The sequence below is a fragment of the Sylvia atricapilla genome, chromosome 1 (assembly GCF_009819655.1).
Source record: "Sylvia atricapilla isolate bSylAtr1 chromosome 1, bSylAtr1.pri, whole genome shotgun sequence".
In the NCBI taxonomy this organism is placed as follows: Eukaryota; Metazoa; Chordata; class Aves; order Passeriformes; family Sylviidae; genus Sylvia; species Sylvia atricapilla.
In genome coordinates this window covers 110,069,706-110,088,917 of record NC_089140.1, presented here as the reverse complement: position 1 = coordinate 110,088,917, position 19,212 = coordinate 110,069,706, and the positions used below count along the sequence as shown (strand labels likewise).

General features: G+C 44.5%; 1 protein-coding gene and 1 long non-coding RNA gene across 2 annotated transcripts in view; one reads left to right on the top strand and one right to left on the bottom strand.

Moving 5' to 3' along the window:
* Positions 1-6,758: 6,758 nt before the first annotated feature.
* Positions 6,759-8,026, bottom strand: LOC136368371 (uncharacterized). Its single transcript, XR_010744838.1, has 2 exons — positions 7,963-8,026; positions 6,759-7,540 (listed from the first exon to the last, which is right to left on the bottom strand). It is a non-coding gene; the product is annotated as an uncharacterized lncRNA (long non-coding RNA).
* Positions 7,789-19,212, top strand: part of NOL4 (nucleolar protein 4) — a 190,078-nt gene continuing 178,654 nt past the window's right edge. Inside the window, exon 1 of the mRNA XM_066330532.1 lies at positions 7,789-8,169. Within this exon, the coding sequence (XP_066186629.1) occupies positions 7,903-8,169 (267 nt within the window). The 5' untranslated portion in view covers positions 7,789-7,902. The remainder of the gene's footprint in view (positions 8,170-19,212) is intronic.

Below are 19,212 nucleotides of genomic sequence, written 5' to 3'. Positions count from 1 at the left end.
TGAGGGGCAGACACTGATCTCTTCTCTCTAGTGACCAGTGACAAGACTCGAGGTAATGACCTGAAGCTGTGTCAGGGGAGGTTTAGGTTGGATATTGGAAAAAGGTTCTTCACCCAGAGGGTGGCTGGGCACTGGAACAGGCTCCCCAGGGAAGTGGTCATAGCAGCAAGGCTGGCAGTTCAAGAAGTGTTTGGACAATGTTCTCAGGCACGTGGTATGACTCTTGGACGTGGTGCTTTGCGGGGAGTTGGACTTGATGATCCTTGTGGGGCCCTTCTAACTCAGCTTATTTTGTGGTTCTGTGATTCTGTGAAAACAGTGCAGGAAATAATATCTACAATGAGATGCAACAGTAATTTCTTTAGTTTTGGTCTTTGGTTATCATTGTCTAGAATGTTGTGAAGTCAGGAGGACCCCATGCTGCTGATGCAAACATTTGGATGAAAGGAAAAAGCAAAATTTGGATGGTATTTTATACCAGTGAGGGATTAATGTTGTATTTTGACAAATATTTCAGATTGAGAAATTCCCTTCTTAATTTTTGTTTCGTCCCTAGTTTCCATCCTGTTGTAAGCAGGACGAAGGCAGCTGTTTAACCACACTCTGTTCCAGGGCTGACTTTGTCCAGCAGTGCCTGACACAACGGCTGTAGAGCCATACCTGAAACTTTCTGAACATTTTCCAGTTATCACATCTCCCTCCATGGCAATGAAGTAAAGAACACTAACAGAGATAGACTGCTAGCATTTACAGCACTGCCTTATTAGTCCTGGCTTGGTTTAGACAACACACTGGGTGGTATTCTAGTAGCTGGTTTATATTAGTGTTGCCTTAGCTGAGAAAGATACTTGTAGAAAGATTAGAAAATACTACACACACACACACACAAAACCCTTTGTGCACACCCTCCTTAGGATGAAAGAAAGCAAGGTTGAATGTAAGGTGTCACTGTAACAACAAAAAACTTTCAGTGCCCATATACAAACCTTAAGACACTTGAAACATTTCTTTTTTCATTGTGTGCCACATATCTATTCTCATTTCCTTTTTTATTACTAAGGAAATGAGGAAATTTTCATGAAAACAAGAGCTTATATTCTTAAAAGTTTGTCAATTCCTGCTTATATTTTTCTGTTCTGAAGGGATCGGAGCCTTCTGTACAGGGTACCGTAATTGCTTCCAACTCAACGAGCTGTGATGAATAAGAAGCAGGAACTTTTAAACAAAGACCCTGTTTTCATGCAAATATTCTCAGTAATAAAGCATAGAGTAAAAGAAATATGTGAAGTTATGTTTTGCAGAACTGCTACTTAAAGCAAAGCAGCTTTGTAGAACGAAGCCAAGTCTGGATTTTTTCTAACTGCATGAAGGGGAAGTGAGTTTGAGCATTTTCTCGAGGGATTCCAAATGTCGCCAAAGAAGATTGTTAAAAAATAAAGACAGAATATATCCCAGTATAATTCTCATCGGCATCATCAACATCGCTCTATGCAAAAAGATCCTAACCAGAACTATGACACTATTCCCACATTTTGTGAATTCATTCTCACATTTCTTTATAAACCTAGAAACATACAGCCTCTTTCCCCCAAATATTTAGCAAGTATGTTCTTATAAGCCATCTCTGAGTCATTGCATCAGTATACCACCTCTTAATTTTCTAAAATCAGCAGTAACTTAAGAAAAATAAAGAAAAAGATTGGAACTGGAAACAATTTGTAGAAAAAAATTATATTGAACAGTAATTAATAGCTTAGGCTTTGCTCCACGATAGCTCATTCAGTAGATAAATCAAAACCTTGACAACCTTCATCCATCTGAAGTTTTCATACATTAGTACTACCAAGTAATCGCCTGTAGTTTCTCACCTCCTAAGCAGCAAATACCTTGGAATTATCATTAAGGATACCTTTCCAGAATGGTCCTTTGCCAGTAATATTAGTAGGTGGAATGGTGACTATTTTCTCCTCAGGGAAGCTGTGTCACAGCAGAGTCCTACCTCCCCAAATGCAATCAGGTGACTGATTATCGAACCACTCAGGAGATTCTCTCATGTATGTGAGACCAAAGGAAGAGAGCACAGTCAAGCCCATGCAGTGTGTGAACACTGGCTTCTACTTCCACAAGCATTAGGGCTTGCAGTGCTCATTGTTGCTGCCATCACTGGGCTGCAAAGGACGCCACAGGACACTTCCACTGAAATTTGCTCCAGAAGAGAGGAAAACCGCTACCAGGTATGTAGTTTAAAGCAAACCATTTGGAGCTGCAGTTTCTTTATTCCTCAGCACATCTTCTGTCAGTTCCACATGGATGATTTTCAGTCTGCACAGAAATGGGCTTTCCATCGTAACTCATGGACATGGCAAGTCGGAAGTGTCAAAATAATTTTTTCTCGCTATGTCAATGAACAAAAACCCCAAGAGACAGGAAATTCATATCCTCAAAAGCTACCCTTAGCCATTCAGTAATGCCATATCAAGCAGCATGCTGAAATATGGTGCATGTTTTCCAAACACTCCTCTTTGGCAGAAGTCAGATGACAGATTTAAGCCAAAACCCTACTTTCTTTTTTTTTCAGCAAGTTTAAAAAACTTGAAAATGTCTCTCAGCTTTTTCCACGGACCCAGTTCCATGTCACTGCAAGACTGTAATTTCATCTAGAAACACTGGTAACTCCAATGAGAGACATCAGGCCTCATTTTGCCTGTCTTCACTTTCTATTGCCAGTGGGCTTGTTAGAGCTGATAATTCAAAAAATACAGTATTTATGATATTCATGATTTACTTTAAACCTCTTTCACAGCTTGATGCACATGAGGCAATTCAAATCGCCAAAACTCTGTTTTGCAACTAACACTTCATTCCAATGAATGGAAACGTTCACACATCTTTTGGTGGTGTATTGTTTCAGGCTGGCTGCAGAGCAAGAAAGCCAGCAAGGCATGAACGTGGTGTCTCCACACCAGAGTAGAGAAATTTTCATTTTCTGGCAGAGGCAAGCGAGTTCTGCAGAATGCAGAGCACAGAACAGCCTCAGTCCATGGCATCAAAGGACCAACACAATCCCCTCTCACCAAGGATGCCATGGGAGTTTCAGTTTCAGCTGAGTAACAGGGTGTCATTAGAACTCTTGACAGGAGGAGGGTCTGTGCAAGAGCTTTTCATTGCAAGGAGATTCCAGACTTGTTATTAAACTCTGTTAAATCTGATATTAAAACGCACCCTAAACCAGACAGGTGAACTTAACCCCATGTCATTTTTTCTTATTTAAATATAATCTGATAGTACTACTTTCAGAGTATCAGAAGATCTCAAAAGAGAGATTAAAAATCTGCACTCTAAATTCACCATATAAATTCTGCTGAAGTTACTATACACACATAATATATATATGTATATGTAATGAGTATAGGGTATGCAAATGCACTCTACAATGTATATTTTTATGAAAGTGAAGCCATGTACTACGTAATTGACCTACTCTAGATCACCAGTTCTTTATGGTAAGCATAATTTTTGTGCGATCCATTGTCTGGAAGGGTGGGTGGGGTTCCAGGATACTCCTAGGACTTCTGGCCAAGTGATTACTGGAAGCCGTCATGAAACATCCATATCTTTCATCCACACGAATCAAAAATCTTAACTGTAAAACAGAGAAAGAAATCCAGCTGTGTTAAATACTACTCGAGTTTCTACTCTTCACCCCCACTTCAAACCACAGGTGGTTTTCACCCATGTTTGTTTCGCAAGCGCATGTAGCGGTAACACACAGGAGAATGGCCTTAAGATGAAGACTTAGATTAGACATTAGAAAGAAATTCTGTACTATGAAGGTGGTGATGCACTGGACAGGTTGCCCAGAGAGGTTATGGGCTCCCCATACCTGGAGGTGTTCAAGGCCAGGTTGGATTGGGTTCTGAGAAACCTGGTCAAGTGGAAGGTGTCCCTGCCCATGGCAGATGATCATTAAGATCATCTAGTTAAGATTGTTAAGACTCATTCCAAGCCATTCTGGGATTATATGATTCTCTGCCCTGCCTCAAAACAGTTTGGAAAAAAAAAATAGTATTTCTGGGTTTTTAAGGCATGGTCCAAACTTGATTGAATTTAGGAATGTGTCTCTTCTGAGAAGGCACAGGGCTCTTTACACAATCCAAAATGATACTCCTGGATATGGAATTATTTTCTGGTCTACTAAATCACTCCTCCTTATTTCAAGCATTTTACTCATCCATGCTATAACTGTCTGGATCGTCACTCCTGGCTCTGTCAATCTTCCTTGTCCCCTTTGCTTTGTGCGCGTACTTTGGATTCAGTCATAGCACAGTATCAGTGTGATACGGAAGTTACTGAGACCCTCAGCAGGAGGCTGGGTTGAGAACAATTATCTGACAGAATTGTTTAGCAGTGCAGCCCAATCCATGTTACGACCCTTTTCTAAATGTAGATCTAATGGCACATTAAAGCAATATTACATCTCATAAAGCCTGCTGGGTAAGAGTTCAGCGAGGTTCCCCTTGCTCTCCTTCTGCACAGCAGTTCCTTTGTTACTGCCTCGCCTCTAGATCCTGTGATAGACGGGAGTCCCGTGCTCCTGTAATACTAAAACTGGGGCTGCCAAGATAATTTATGGGCCCTGTGGCCAACAAAAAGCCTCAAGCCTCCTTGGGTTATCTTTAAGTCCTACTTTTCTCTGCCGATTGTGCCAGATTTTACAGAGGGGTTTCGGCAACACCATCATTCAGAGCACTGCTTTTAAACAATACTCTTGTCCCAGCTTTGCTTGTGTCTGAGGTGGTGTTTCCAGACAGAAGCAGAACAGCAAACATAGGACTGGGGGGGAGAGGGGAAAGAGGAGAAAAGGAAGAGGGGGTACATGTACCACAGGTACATGTGAGCTGGGTTAGCTGGGGAGATGGAGGCCAAGTTGAGGTGCTCTGTGCCAGGCCAGCCCAATGGACCAGCATGTCCTGGCTGGGATGTGTGAGGAAGGGCTTCTCCTGGTTCTCTTAGCACCTTCGGCTTTTGCACTAGAAATCCAGGCTCGGTGTAAACAGCACGATAGCCCATGGAAGCCTTTTTCTGCAGGACACAGAGGAGTGAAAGCGAAGGGTGCTCGCTACCGCCTAGGTCTGGGCAGGAAAAATACACAGCTGCCTTTCCACCGAGCCCTTCCAGGCCCCGAGTGACTGGATACCCAGACACAGGTGGGATTTCTGCAGAAGACAGCCGAGGCACAGCACGGGAACCTCGTAGCCCTCTTCATTTCAACGACCTGAGCCGAAAACGGCATGTGTTTGGGTTGCGGTGTATTTTGGGCTCCTCTTCCGCCCAAGGAGCGCCGAACCGCGGGGCGGGTGCTGCTCGCCGCAGCGCGGGGCGCGATGCCGCGGGCACGGCCGGCCGAGCCCCCGCCCGCCCGCGGGGCCCAACGCGCGGCTGCGCTCCCGGTCCCGGAGGCGACGGGAGATGCGGGGAGCGCTGGAGGGGAACGCTGGAGAGGGGCGCCCCGGGGGAGCGCGGCCCCTCCGCTCCGCCGGGCGGGGGCCGGGCCGCGGGGGAGGCGGCGGAGGGGCTCGGCTCTCCGTTTCCGAGGGAAAGCCCGGCCCGGCAGCGGCCACGTGTCCCGCAGGGATCCCACCGGGCCCGCCGCGGCCCCGCCGGCCGGTGCGGCGCAAAGTGCGCGGTAGCGCCGCTCCTCCTCCGCTCCGCCGGCAGCGCGGGCGAGGTGGCGGAGGGGATGTCCGCCGGGGGCGCGGAGGCCGGCAGCCCCCCGCCACGGCCCTGCGCGCGTTTCTTGCTCCAATAAGCAATAATTAGGTCCTCGGCTAATGAAGTGTCAGCTGATCCCCTCCGCTCCGTCTGCGCGAGGGAAGCGGGGGGGCTGCGCCCGGAGACATCGCCATGGAAACGCTGCCCTCGCCTCTCTCCCCCCCGCCGCATCCCCCCCACCCCCGTCGGCCCGGGCCGGGTGCGCGCCGTCCCCCGCGCCCCGCCGCGCCCGCGGAGGCGGGAGCATCCCGACATGGGACAGCGCTGCCCGTCACCGCGCCGCGCCGCCGTCGCCACAGAAACTTTTGTCCCGGCGGCCAATCAGGGCGCGGGGGGGGCGCGGAGCGGCGCTGGGCCCGGCCCGGTGCGCCGCCGCCGCCGCCGCCAGCCCGGCGCGGAGCGCAGCGCGGAGCGGCGCGGCCGAGCGGAGCGGAACGCAGCGGCGGCCCCGGCGCGCGTTCCCGCGGCCCGGCGCGGGCCGGACTCGTGCCCCCAGCGCGGAGGTGCCGCACGGCTGCGGAGCGGGGGCGCGGAGCCGGGCGCTGGATGGCGGAGGCGCGGGCGGGCGCGGCCGCGGAGAGGCGACGAGAGGAAGCGCCGCGGCGGAGCCTTCCCCCCCCGCGGAGGGGGTGTCCTGCCTGACGCGGCGGGGGAGACCGCGGGGAGCGCGGAGATCTCCGGCGTGAACTGAAGCTGTGGCAAAGGGAGGGGAAAAAAAAAAAATCAGGATTTTTTTTTCTTCTTCTTCTTCCCCCCTTACAAAAAGGGGGTTTATGCTCAGCATCCGCACGCAAACTTACTTGAAAGCCTTGTAGCCAGTTTAGCCCAGAGACCAAAGGATAGCCCGCACCCGAGGAGTCCTACATGTGTGAGCACCATCATTACACTGGCAGAGCAACGAGAGCCGCCTCCTTTCCTGTACCAACATCCTCCTGGGACTGATCTCTCCTCTGGTCCAATATCCAAGCCTATCTCGTATATATGGGTTTTCTTCCTTTATTTTTTTTTCTTTTTTCTTTTTTCTTTCTTTTTTTTTTTTTTTCCTTCCATCGGCTGGGATTGCTATGTAAATAAATAGAGGAGAATTCCTGAAAGGGCATATGAAAATTCAATGGGACTCAATATGAGGAAGTGAAATTCTCATAGATCATTTTTTAAAAATTAAAGATTATGTACTTTAAACACGGATCGGAAGCATTAGGCTTAGAAAATAGCAGGTAAGAACTTTCTTTCTTTCCAGTACCTTCATGCCCGGAGCGGGGATATCTGAAGCAAAGCCGCCCAGCCTTGGAATAAAGGGGGAGCAAAGAGACCAGTGTGCCCTTCAGTGCTTCCTCCATCCTGCGCGGCGAGGCGGCTTTGGGGAGAGGCACAGCCCGCCAGGACAGAGACAGAAAGCTCAGAAAGCCTTCGGAGAAGACAGCCGAGGGCTGCCGGGGCGCACTAGGGTGGGCTTTTTCTCTTCTTTCCGTTCTTCTCGCTCCTTTTTTTTTTTTTTTTTTTTTTTTTTTTTTTTTTCTTCACCTGCACTATCCAGGGTGAATCCGGGTGCAGTTGATGTATGGAAAAGAAGAAGGATCCGAGTCAATATTTTCTTTTTTCTTCTCTAAGCCGAGGGATAGGATTTTAATTATTTATCCACTCGAACCCTCTCCGGGTAAGACGCTGCTGGAGCCAGTGGGATAGTCCTGCCTTGCACAATTATTAAAGAGACTGATCACGTACAGTGGAAGGATAAGAGGAACCTCCACCAGATCCGTTTTGCCTCCTGTGAAAAAAAAAAAATGAAGGAGAACATTGCCACACTATTGAATTGATTGCTGCCCCCCCACCCATCCCCTCCCGACCCCCCACCCCCCCGAGCCACCACCACCACAACAACGAAAAAAAAAAATCCGCTGGGATCTGCCTGCACCGGGACCTCCTTCGCTCCGGCTCGGAGGTGGATGCATTTTTCATGAGCGCTGGGTGAACAGGTGCAAAGTGCGGCGGGGCGGCCCGGCCCCGCACCCCGGCCCGCTTCGGGGCGGCGTGTGCGTGTCCGTGTGTCTGCCCGTGTCTGTGTGCGTGTCCGCGTGTGTGTGTGTGCGCCCCGGCGTGTGCATGTGTGCGTGTGTGTATTAGGAGATTATGGAGAGCAGCGACCGGGACATGTACCGCCAGTTTCAGGACTGGTGTCTCAGGACTTACGGGGACTCAGGAAAAACCAAGACGGTGACCCGTAAAAAATACGACCGGATCGTCCAGCTCCTGAACGGCTCCGAGTCGAGCTCCACGGATAATGCCAAATTCAAATTCTGGGTCAAATCTAAAGGCTTCCAGCTCGGCAACTCGGACGAGGTCAGTGGTGGTGCTGGAGGAGGGAAGCAAGTGCTGTACGTGCCAGTCAAAACCACGGTTAGTAGAGAATTGTCTTCCTTGTTCTATGTCGGCCGCTGCAGCCCGCTCCGGGAGCGAGAGGCGCAGGGGGAGCCGCAGCCACAGTTGGCTCCTTCCTCCCTCTTCCCCCAAGTCATCATCACCATGTTGCGTTTGCCTGTCACATTATACACCGCCGAGGTCTTTGTGGGTCCTTTTATTTAAAGCGATCGTGCGCACAACGCGCCCCGCCGGGTCGGTGTCGTTCTCCTTTCTCGTCCTCCTCGTCCCCCCGTCCCCTCCGGGCCGCTGCGGCGGGGTTGGGGTGCGCTATTGTCCCGCCGCCGCCGCCGCTCCGGCCATTGTGCCGGGCCCCGCCGCCCCGGGCAGCGGCCCCCGCCGCCGGCGGGGCTGATGGATGGATGGCGCACGGGGGTACCCTGCCTGGCACAAAGCCAGGCGCGGCGCCGGGCGGTGGTTCCCCGGGATATCTGTTGGGGTTTATTTATTTATTTATTCGTTTGTTAGCGTTATTTTTATCCCCCCCCCCTTTTTTTTTTTTTTTTTTTTTTTTTTTCTTTTCTTTATTGTTATTCCGCAGCCCTGGCGCCGCCGCCGAGCGGCCACGAATGTGCCCGGCTCGGCTGTGAAGCGCCGGCTGCGCTAGGAAGGGGCGGCGGGAGAGAGAGGATGCTCAACAAAGGGAGGACGGGGGTTCCGCATGACCGAGGGAAGGGTGTATTTTGTGACACTTTCTGGGGTCGCAGGAGCCCCTCAGAACTCCCTTCGATGCGCTAGGGTAGCGTGGCATCCCCGGCAGGCGCTGGCGTTACGGGCTCGGCGCAGGTCTGACAGCGGGAGAGCTATTATGCTTGGTGGTGGCAGGAGCGACAGATTTTCCTATTTAAGAAGATGGGGACTGTTGGTTGCAAGTAGGTTTTGCCTATTGAACTCTCTTAATGTATCATTATTCTTACTTCCTATGCGCTGGGTCACGCAAGCTAAGCTTCTTTTGTCTGTGCGTGGGGCGGGTGTGGAGGGGGAGCCGAGAAAGGAAACCCGGCAATTAAAAATATTCCTGCCTGGGCATTTGGCTTGGATGAGCAATATTCTCTCTCTCTCTCTCTTTTTTTTATTTTTTTTTTCCTGGAGTGGCAGCTTATCCGGACCTAACGGGAAGGTTGCTGGGTGGCGCAGCAAAGGGGGCTTCTTGGAAAGTATTCTGGGTTGGGTTGTGACGTAGGCTGCCGGGGAAATCTGCCTCTCTTTGCCTTGCTGAAGTCATAAACCTGGGCATTCCCAGGGGCTGGCTTGTATTTGCCCCCTTGTCATCAGCGCCGTCATGGCTGTGAGGAGGCAGAAGTGGGAAATTAATTTTAAGGAGATCTTCAAGATGAAGATTTAAAGTAAAAGAGGAGCTCTGGACAGTTTTTTTCCTTCTCTATGGTTTTTATTCACTGAAGTGTTTCTTCTGTCTGTAGATTCAGATGATTTGGCAAATCTCTGTTTTACATTTACAAGATTGATTGCTCATCTCTGAGCCCAGGCAGTACCATAGATAAAATTTATAACAAAAAGGTTGCCTAAAGCAGAAGTCTCCAATTAGCTTAGTATTTTTAAATATCCCTTCTGCTCACTGAAATAATTATGTTGAAGGGCCGATGGGCAAGATTGTTTATTCTCAAGACTATCTTTTTGACTGCGAGTTGAAAACTGTAAGCAAATCCAGTATTTTTTAAAAATGACATTGACTACCATACTAAATAAAGAGGATAACCTTAATTGTACATGATGGAATTTAAAAATTAGGTGCTTTTCTGGTCCTCTGAAAGACAAGACTCAGTGATGATCAGCTTGTTTATTTTCTCTCACCTTTGCTAGGCCATGAAAGCCTGAAGTCCCACCTTCTATTCTGTTTTCTATTTTAAGAACACAGAATCAATTTTTTATTTTTATTTTTTCCCACAAGGGATTTCAGAGAGAGGTCGAGCATCTTGCAGATCTTATGTACATTTGTGGGAATCACACCCTTGGCTGTGAATGTCTCTGTATGTCCGTATATATGTATTTATATTCATATAGGAGCAACTCTCTTTGGATAGTTTAGTCCGTATATATGTATTTATATTCATATAGGAGCAACTCTCTTTGGATAGTTTAGCTACCAAGCAGGAATTCTAATAAAATTAGGACTACTAATGAAATCAAGAAAGGAAAAGTTAGCATGACCTATCTGTAAGCAATTCCTGAATATCTGTATATAACCTGAGCAATGACATATAAACCTTCTCAGAAGATGTCCTTTTGTATAGGTACAATTTTCTCCTGCTGGCCATTAGGAATTTGTCCAACATAAATGGGAAAAGGGGATGCTCAGCAGCATTCAGCTCTGAAAAACAAATGCCAGCCCTTCTTAAACCCATGCATCTGGTGTTACTATCCCACCACAAAAGGCAGAGGAGTATTTAAGCAGACCCACAGGGTGGCAGTGGTTTGTATGAGCTACTGCCAGGGCCAGGGCAGTGCCTGCCAGGCACTGAAGGCTCAGAAAGAACATGTTTGACAGAACAGGGATGCAGCCCCTGGCGCAGAGAAAGTCAGTGGCAAAGCTCCTATTGACTTCAAGTGATCTAGGATTTCACACAGATGGGAATGATAAGTTACAAGGGGAAAAGATTGGATTTTCATCAGACAGTAATTGTTGGTAATCCTTAAAAGCTCATTCTCTCATTTCTTTAACCCTTAATTATTATTTAAGAGTTTATTAATTTGTGATCATTTTTTTTCCTCCCCTCTCTCATGGTTATCTCATACATTTGGGCCTGTCCAGTCCTCAGAGAGAGCTACCAAATGATAGCAGGGCCCCAAACTGTGAATCTCTCCCTCATCCTCTCCCACTTTTTGTCCATCACTTGATCTCACCATAGGTAAAAGTAATTTCAATTTAATATTAATCGCTGTGTGAGCACTCCCTGTTCAGTAACAGGACAGATGAAATTACAAGCTGGACTCTACAGTTAAAAAATGAGCGAATATTCAAATACTTTGTTAGGAATTATTCTCTCCTTGAAGCTTTAAGATTTGCTGCTCAGCTTTGCTGTCAGCCAGAGAGATTTGCTCCTGATGGTGCTGTAATCCACTGCTGCTGGTAATTAGACATCATTACTGCTGCGTTAAAGGGAAAGAGAGAAGGAGAGAGGACAGGCTGGGGCTAATTAACTACTTGATTCTAATGAAAGAAAGAGAGCCTGATAGCAACTGGGAGGTTGCACCGGAACAGGTTAGATGTACAACACAGACTTAATTGAAGCAGGGTGTCTTGCAGTCTCACAGTAGCTCAGGCTTGGTCTACTTTCATATTCTGTGGGCAGTAGTGCACGAGGTATTATTCTGTTTTTCCCTTGTCTGGTTGATAAGTAGCTCAAAATCACAGGCCTGTCTTCAGTATCAAGTTTAAGCATGCCAGCAAGGAGAATGCATAGATGATTATGTGCTGGCTTAATCTATTTTACGGGTATGGTCTTCTCAAGAGCAACAGGAACAAATCAATTTCTGAATGTTCACATCCCTCTGTGGCCTAGGAGATGCACTTTTGGTCACCAGGCAACAACATTCCCTGCAAAACAGCCATTTTAGGTCCAGGGTGGGACAACACACACTAAGGTATTCCTGTGTGCTTATGCTACTCCTGTGTGCAACCTAGCAAGTATTTCACTTCTGCAACTTTTCAGATTGTTTCTGTCACCACTGTAGGTTTTCTTTCATCAAGCCCAAGGTGCACTTTGTGAAAGCAGTGGAATTATGCCTTGCCTAGACACACTGTATAAATAAAACAGGTTAGGCCGACAAATATGCCAAATGGTTGACACTGTTGACTTTTAAAGGTTGGTACTCACCAACCATAAGGAGGTATGGAACTGGTATCTCTAGTAAGATATCCTTTCTTACTGTATACGTGATTTTTTGGGGTGCATTTTTAAAATGTATTTTCTGCATAGTTTCTTGAGCTGGAGCTATTTATTGATTGGCAACTTGAGAACAAATTTCTCCTCATCATTTTCCTTTCTCTGGCTTGATGTTGTGTCTGGACACAAATTTGGACCCTAAAAATCAGTCTTGATTTAAAAAGCAGTTAGAAAATAATGGCCCGAGTTGTATCGGCAGACTTTAAGCAGAATTTGCCATTAAAAAAGAAGGGCCAAGATGACTGCAGGATAGCTCTCAAATATAGAATTTACACAGTATTAGCAAACTAATGGAATACAACCTCAAAGGCCAAGTTCAGATTACTTTTATGTCATTACTAATTTGAAATAACTCCATTGACTTTAATGATATCACAGACCTAATGTATGAATTTTCCTGTGCTTTCTTTTGTATTTTCCAACTATAAGCAAAGAGTGAACTTCCATTCTGAACCCAAATTTTGTTTAGCTTAAATCTTTAGATCCTTCAGAAGGATCTGGTACCTCATGGGTTGCTGCTAGCAGACCAGCAAGGCTATCTGCAGGTGCAGGGCTGTACTACTGAACCTGATTACAGGATTTAAGGCTTAAAATTATAGACCAGTCAGCTCTAAGGAACAGGCTATATCCCAACCCACCTCTTGTTCTGTTGGACACGAAGAAGAGTAGATAGATACATGAGTTTATGTTCCTTTTCTTTTTATATAAATGACTTTGTTTATGAACAATAGAAAAAACAGATCACAACATAAATAGCTTATAGGTCAAGATTTATCACTTTAAATTATCTTACATTGAAAAGTGTTCCTTATTTTAGGGCATTTTGGTAGCAATTTGAAAATAAGCTTTTTTTTTTCCTGCTTTTCTCCCCATTTTTTGCATCCATCAATAGAAAAAAAAATTATAAAAGTGTTTGTCCGATATATATTGGTAGCTCTGTAGCCTGCTGAACTGCCAGCACATAATGGCAGTAAGTACTGCAGGAAGGTGATGCTGAGGGTGAGCTATAATTTATCCCAAGGTACGATGCTGTGGGAGTTTTACAGTCCCATTAAATGCACCTTCCAGGCTCAGGAGTGGCATTCAAACCCTGCCATATCTGCCCTGTTTTAAGTGCCCACCACATTTTCCTTAACCCCTGCTCAGGTCTGCAGAGCTCTGTCTCCTCCCCTTACCAGCAGCCTCTGCCCTGCTGTTTGCAGACCTCCCGATGGAGTCGGTGAGGAGGGATGCTGGTGAATCAGAGAGGGAATGCTGGAAAATGGTCACAGCAGATGGAACAAAACCGGTTTAGTTGGCAACTCTTAATGCAGGCATTCAGGGGACTGTTCATGAATAAAGAGAATAACTCTGTCCTGGAATTAAAAAATGTTAAAGCTCCCATATGTAAGACGCCATCTCCACATGCGTGTGTGAGAGAGGCAAAGGGACAGGAGGAGCTGAGATTTCTTAGTAACAATGTTGAGTTGGAATTTTCAAAGAAAAATGAGCCAAGGAGAGCAGATTTTTAAAAACTTAAGTGTTTTAAGGTTAGAAAATGTTGACTTTACTTTAGAAACATGAAATAGGGTATAGCAGTGTGCAAACAAAACTTAGTACTGATGTATCCATCCCATATATACACACACAGTGAGAGACAGGATGACAAATTCAGTGCTACCACCTGGGCAAAGGCCAGACTTGCAGCTCAAAAGCTCAAATCTTTCTAGTGATCAGAAATAAAACCTCACAGTTTGATTTTCATGCTTCTGTGAACCTTTGCTGAGAAGACCCAGGTGACTGTGAACTTGTTTCTTCGTGCTTACCCTGAGTCTCTTGTCAGTGAAGCTGGACTGGATTTGGTCACGATGCAGGGACTGCTGCTCAGATGCTCCAGCCCTGATTTTCTTTGGATGTACTGAGTGCTGTTTCTGTGGCTACACAGCTATGTGATCAGTGGGAAATGAGCTAGAAGGTTAGGGCTAAAATGAGCTTTTGGGCGTCAGTATGGCATGATGGGACTTCTTCTGATCTTTCTATGGAGAAACTTTCTTTCCCTATCCTCTGGGGTGATCACCATTGCTCTTGTTTAACTTTAGACTGAAAGGAGACAATCTGGGGAGACTCTACAGAGAGACTGTAGGTAGAGAGGGCTCCCATGAACACAGGCCCTGGTGGAAGAAGGCTAGTGCCAGTGCTGGATGAATGTGGGAGTTAATGATTCAAATTTCATTTTACACTACAAAAATAAATTAAAATTGGCTGACACTGAACTGTGAGTTTGTCTGCTGTTGAAAGGAGGCAACTAGCAGCTGAAGGAAGCTATTTGGGTCCAAATCTTTCCCAGTTATGCAGGATACACCTGTTGAGAGTTTACTGGTAAAAAAGGAACAAAATAAGCAGGGCATATAAATGAGGTAGATGTGGAGAAAGATCATGAGACATCGTGGCAGGAAACACACTCTCCAGGAGGGAGGATCATACCAGATTCTGCAGCCTCCCATGCATCACAGAGGATCACAGGCATCTTCTGTTCCTTGTAGAGTAGGTTGACTGGTCAACACAGTCTCCAAAATTAGTAGAGCTTTACAGGATGTAAAAGATGTTTTTGTCTTGTGTATGTCATTTTAAACCTGCCAGAAACCTCTCTGACTTTAGAAAATTCAGGCAGTGTTGGTGCAATGAGAGTTGTTTCCATTGCCCTGCAAGAGCACTGAAAGTGATCCTGTAGCTTGCTTAAATTACCCTTTTGTTCTCTTTAAAGAGATGAGTCTCAAAACTTTACAATTCCACTAGCAAGGTATTTTTTAATGGTTTATGAACATACAATATCCTGGTAGGCATTGTCAATATACAGGAAAGAAATGCCACAGGTTATGTCATTGAGCATTTTTTCAGATGCACATGGATTTTCTTAGCAATGATCAACTTTGTCACAGACAGTTGTACAGGTTTCTAACTGCTTATTCAATAACTCTGCAAGCTGCAAAACTTGACAGTTACTGTGTGCATCTGCTGGGAATACAGCCTAGTTGTTGAAATTGAAATGGGATGTTTGAAACATTTCCTTGTATATGTGGATACTCTTCAACTTAAGGGGCTATCTGTAGCAAACAGGTTACTTAATAAAACTGATCTATGCTATAGTTAACCTCAAGTAGAGACTTTTTTTCAGAAGCAAATATTCTGTGTAGACTTGGAAGGACAACATTTATCAAATGACCTACTTCTGCCTAGGATAAAACTCATTCAGCCTTTTTTGCTTGAGAGCCTGTAATTAAATTCCTTAGGGAAACGAAAGGTTTTACATTTTATATTGATAGTAAGGTCTGTGTGTCTGATGGTTTTGTACATTTTGTTACCCCAGAGATTTTAATACAAGATATGGATGCTACAACATTTTGACTGTACTTAGATAAAATTAACATGGTGAGATTACTTGCACTTAAATGACTTATGAATCTAACTCACTGAGTAACTTTTAAATGGGTATGACTTGTAGTTGCTCTTTTTGTTGCCTCTGGAATTACACGTACTCCTACTAATACTGCCAGGTGGAGTTTGTAGAAAACTTTTGTTCAAGGCAGATCCAGAGCTGAAGTAGCTGCCACTAAATCATGACCTATCTGTAGGGTAAAGCAGCATTGTGCTGGCATATGGGAAATCACATTTAGGAATGGACTTTCATGACCCTGAGCTGATAGAAGATGAGTAACAGGCAAGTCATTATATAAGTAATTAGATACATTAAGAGAAGAACAGCTAGGGTATGGCCAGAGATTTCAGTGGAAGGAAAGATGATAGCTGTAAACTCGTTTCACAAAACTTTATTTTTCAGTGTGTATCTTTTCTGGTGTGGGTGATTTTTCTGCTTTAGGGCAAATTTTGGGAGGAAACCTCCGAATAGTCACCCTAGGACATTGATAAAGAAGTATCTATCCTGAGTTTACATTTTTCAGGTGATGAAATTGGAGAATGGTCAAAAATAGAGAAATAAAAAAAAAAGAGGGGATATTAAATTGCAGTGCATCACTAGGACTTGCACAAATTCAAAACCATAAGAGAACTTAAGAATGAAGTAATTAAAATACTAGTAAAACATACTATTTGCCACTATATATGACCATTATATAGCAGTAGGACCAAAAATGTACTAGAAAGGGAAAAAAGAAGGTAGTAAAGATAGCTCATAGAAGTAACAGACTAGTGGACCATATGTCAACACCAAGAAAAAATAATCAGTAAGAGTCATTGAAAATTATGTTGAGCATAAATATGAACTGGACCTGGTTGGTGGAACTAGTTTGGATTTTGTGGCCGTTAATAATGTTCTTCTAACTTGTTGTGTTCAAGAATCTTGCATAAATTTTCAGGTGAAAACTTTGTCTCTTGCTTCCTTCTGAAATGAAACCCTTCTGATACAGACTTTATTAAAGCAGGGTTGCAACTTTGACTATGATGACAAATTAAAACTGATGAAGAACTGGGAAACCACAGCAGTGTTTGAGAGCTATACAATGCAGTCCAATGTGTGCATGTACACACATACACACACAAACACACGTATATGCAAACATATATACCCCTAAAACTAAGGGAGGTGAAGGGTTTTCAACACTGGATGGAAATGCAAATTAATTAGGTTAAGTCAAAGAAGAATTGGGAGGTAAAATAGAAATATTGTAACAAAGGGGAAAAAAAAGGAGAAATCATGGCAGCAGAATTCCCTACACACCATTGCCAGATAATTTACGTTTTATGCTATCATGATATTAGATTTTTGAGAGCAAAGGAAGAATTCAAGCTTTTCAATCACATCTAAAATTTATGGAATTAGTATCATATCTCAAGGGAAATATTTAGGAATGGTTTCAAACAGATCAATAAATATATCCAAAATGCACACAGCAGATGCAACAAAAATTTGCATTAGGAAAAGTATAGAGAATAACATTCATAACTTATTATTCTCATCAATTAAATGGTATGTCCTTGCCTTTAATAGCATGCTTAGTGTATTTATCTCATCTCTAGGTGGTTGCAAGAGATGAAAGGTCCACAGAAAGTAACCAAGCCTGTCAAAGAAAAAGGGTACTTACATGACAAGTAGTTTACATGGTTATATCGCTCAAAAAGATAAACATTAAGAGAAAAAATGCACAGCAGAAAACAGACATGTAAAGAGGTAGAAGGAACGTAAGAGAAATAGTGTGGTGTAAATTACTGGTCAACAGCAGAGAAAATTCAGTTGCCACCCTTTTAAATTCCATTTCATGTCCTACGGCTCTTTACCATCTCAGAAGGTAAATTCAAAGCTAGGCCATTTTTATAAACCAAAGTGATGGGAATGGAAAGTCTGCACTGCTGTCCCTAGAGAAACCCTGACTGATTAATCCAAAATTTCTTCCAAGGATTTTATAGGAGCTCTGTGGCTCTCATAAGGATGTAGCATGCTCTTTATGTCAGTTCAGCTTTGCTGGCTGGAGCAGAAGAGAGGACAAGGTCATGTTCATGCCCTTCCTGCTCTGTGCCACTGGGAGTGAGGGCACTGGTATGATGGCATGAACTTGCTGCCTCGTGTCTTGCAGCATGTCCCCAGGTGTTGTCCCACAGAGCCTCTATCAAGGGTTAATCATGTTCCAGCCCATCCATTCAACACAAGGAAAGATTTGGGGGGCACCTTGAAATCCCAGCATCCTCCCAGCCCCTTTCACTTTGCACTGAATTTTAGCACTGCTGGTGGTCTCAGCCTTCATGCTCTTGTTTCATGAATAGCTTACAAGTTTTAGGTATGTCTTCTTAGGTTGGCTGGTGCTATAGCAGTGGAAAATAAATCAGTCTTTATTGCATGAGGCACAGTATTTTGTTTAGGAACTTGTTTATTTACTAATTACTGGGCTTTGAAACATCTTTTGCAGACTCCCTTGCAGAGTGGTACTAGATGGCTGGTTGGTCAGTTGGACTGTAGCAATTTCTGTGGCTAGTTGCTGTGGTGATATCCCTACTCTGGAGGAAGGAGGGAAACAAGTTTCTGAGGTCCAGCACTACCCTATGTGGACCACTGCATGAGAATATTGTGGTTTACACAGAATGTTTGCAATGAGCTACCTCTGGTTTACAATTTACTGCACTTGTGGTGAGAAGGAATGTGCTACTTTCACCTCTGTGTTTTGTCTACCTGTGTCAGCTTTTTGAGTGTGTGTTTGTCGAAACTATTACCAAACTCTTACTGTGGTGGGAAGAAAAGAAAAAAGAGCGGAATTATTAGAGAATTAATGACAAATATGAGAGGAATTAGCTCATTCAAATGATGGCAATTTCTGAAAGACTTTGCTTTTTCACCAATGGCACCAGGAAGTATGGCATAAATATAATTAGGTGACCTGTCCCATTGCATTTCTCAAGAAATGGCAGTGGAAAAGAAAAAAGAATGTAGCTCCTTCCTTCCTCCCTTAATCTAGACATAGTCGTAGGGTTTTTTTATTACATCTTTTGATAACCTTTATCTTTTTATATTCTGAGAGTTCAGTAAAGCCCCCTGGCTATGGCTGCTGTAATACTGAAGTATTTCATTTGTACTGAGCAAACAGTCAGCATTCTTTTAATGAGTGCTATATTTGAATGCCAGCCATCCATCTAAAAACTGTAGTTCATGCAGATCTCATCTGTTTATCCCTTTTTGTCTCAATTTGGGCTTATCCAGCAAGGAAATGGGATAGTAAATTCTGTATGAATGCAGCAGCAAAAACCAGAATTCTCAAAAAGACATTTATTGTAAACTTCTTGCACACTGAACCTGTGGTTTTTTTTTTTTTTTTTGAAAACTTACACAAGTCCCCTGCCACATCTTACTAATGTAGAAGGCCTCATTATCATTGTTTGGGTGTAACTGAGAGTTGAACTGGGCATATAGGGAGCCATCAAATAGTTAAATTTGCATCTAAGCAAATTATAAAGCAATATAAATAAAGCTAGCTTTGGAAGTTAATAAAGCTAGTTAAAATGAGACTAATTTCTTCTTTTTAAACTGCCTCTCTATATAGCAAATTTCAGGATTTTTCTCTTCATCCCAATTTTGGCAAGATATATCAGACTTCTAGGAAACTGAAAATACTGGAACTGAAAATACTGTTTTACC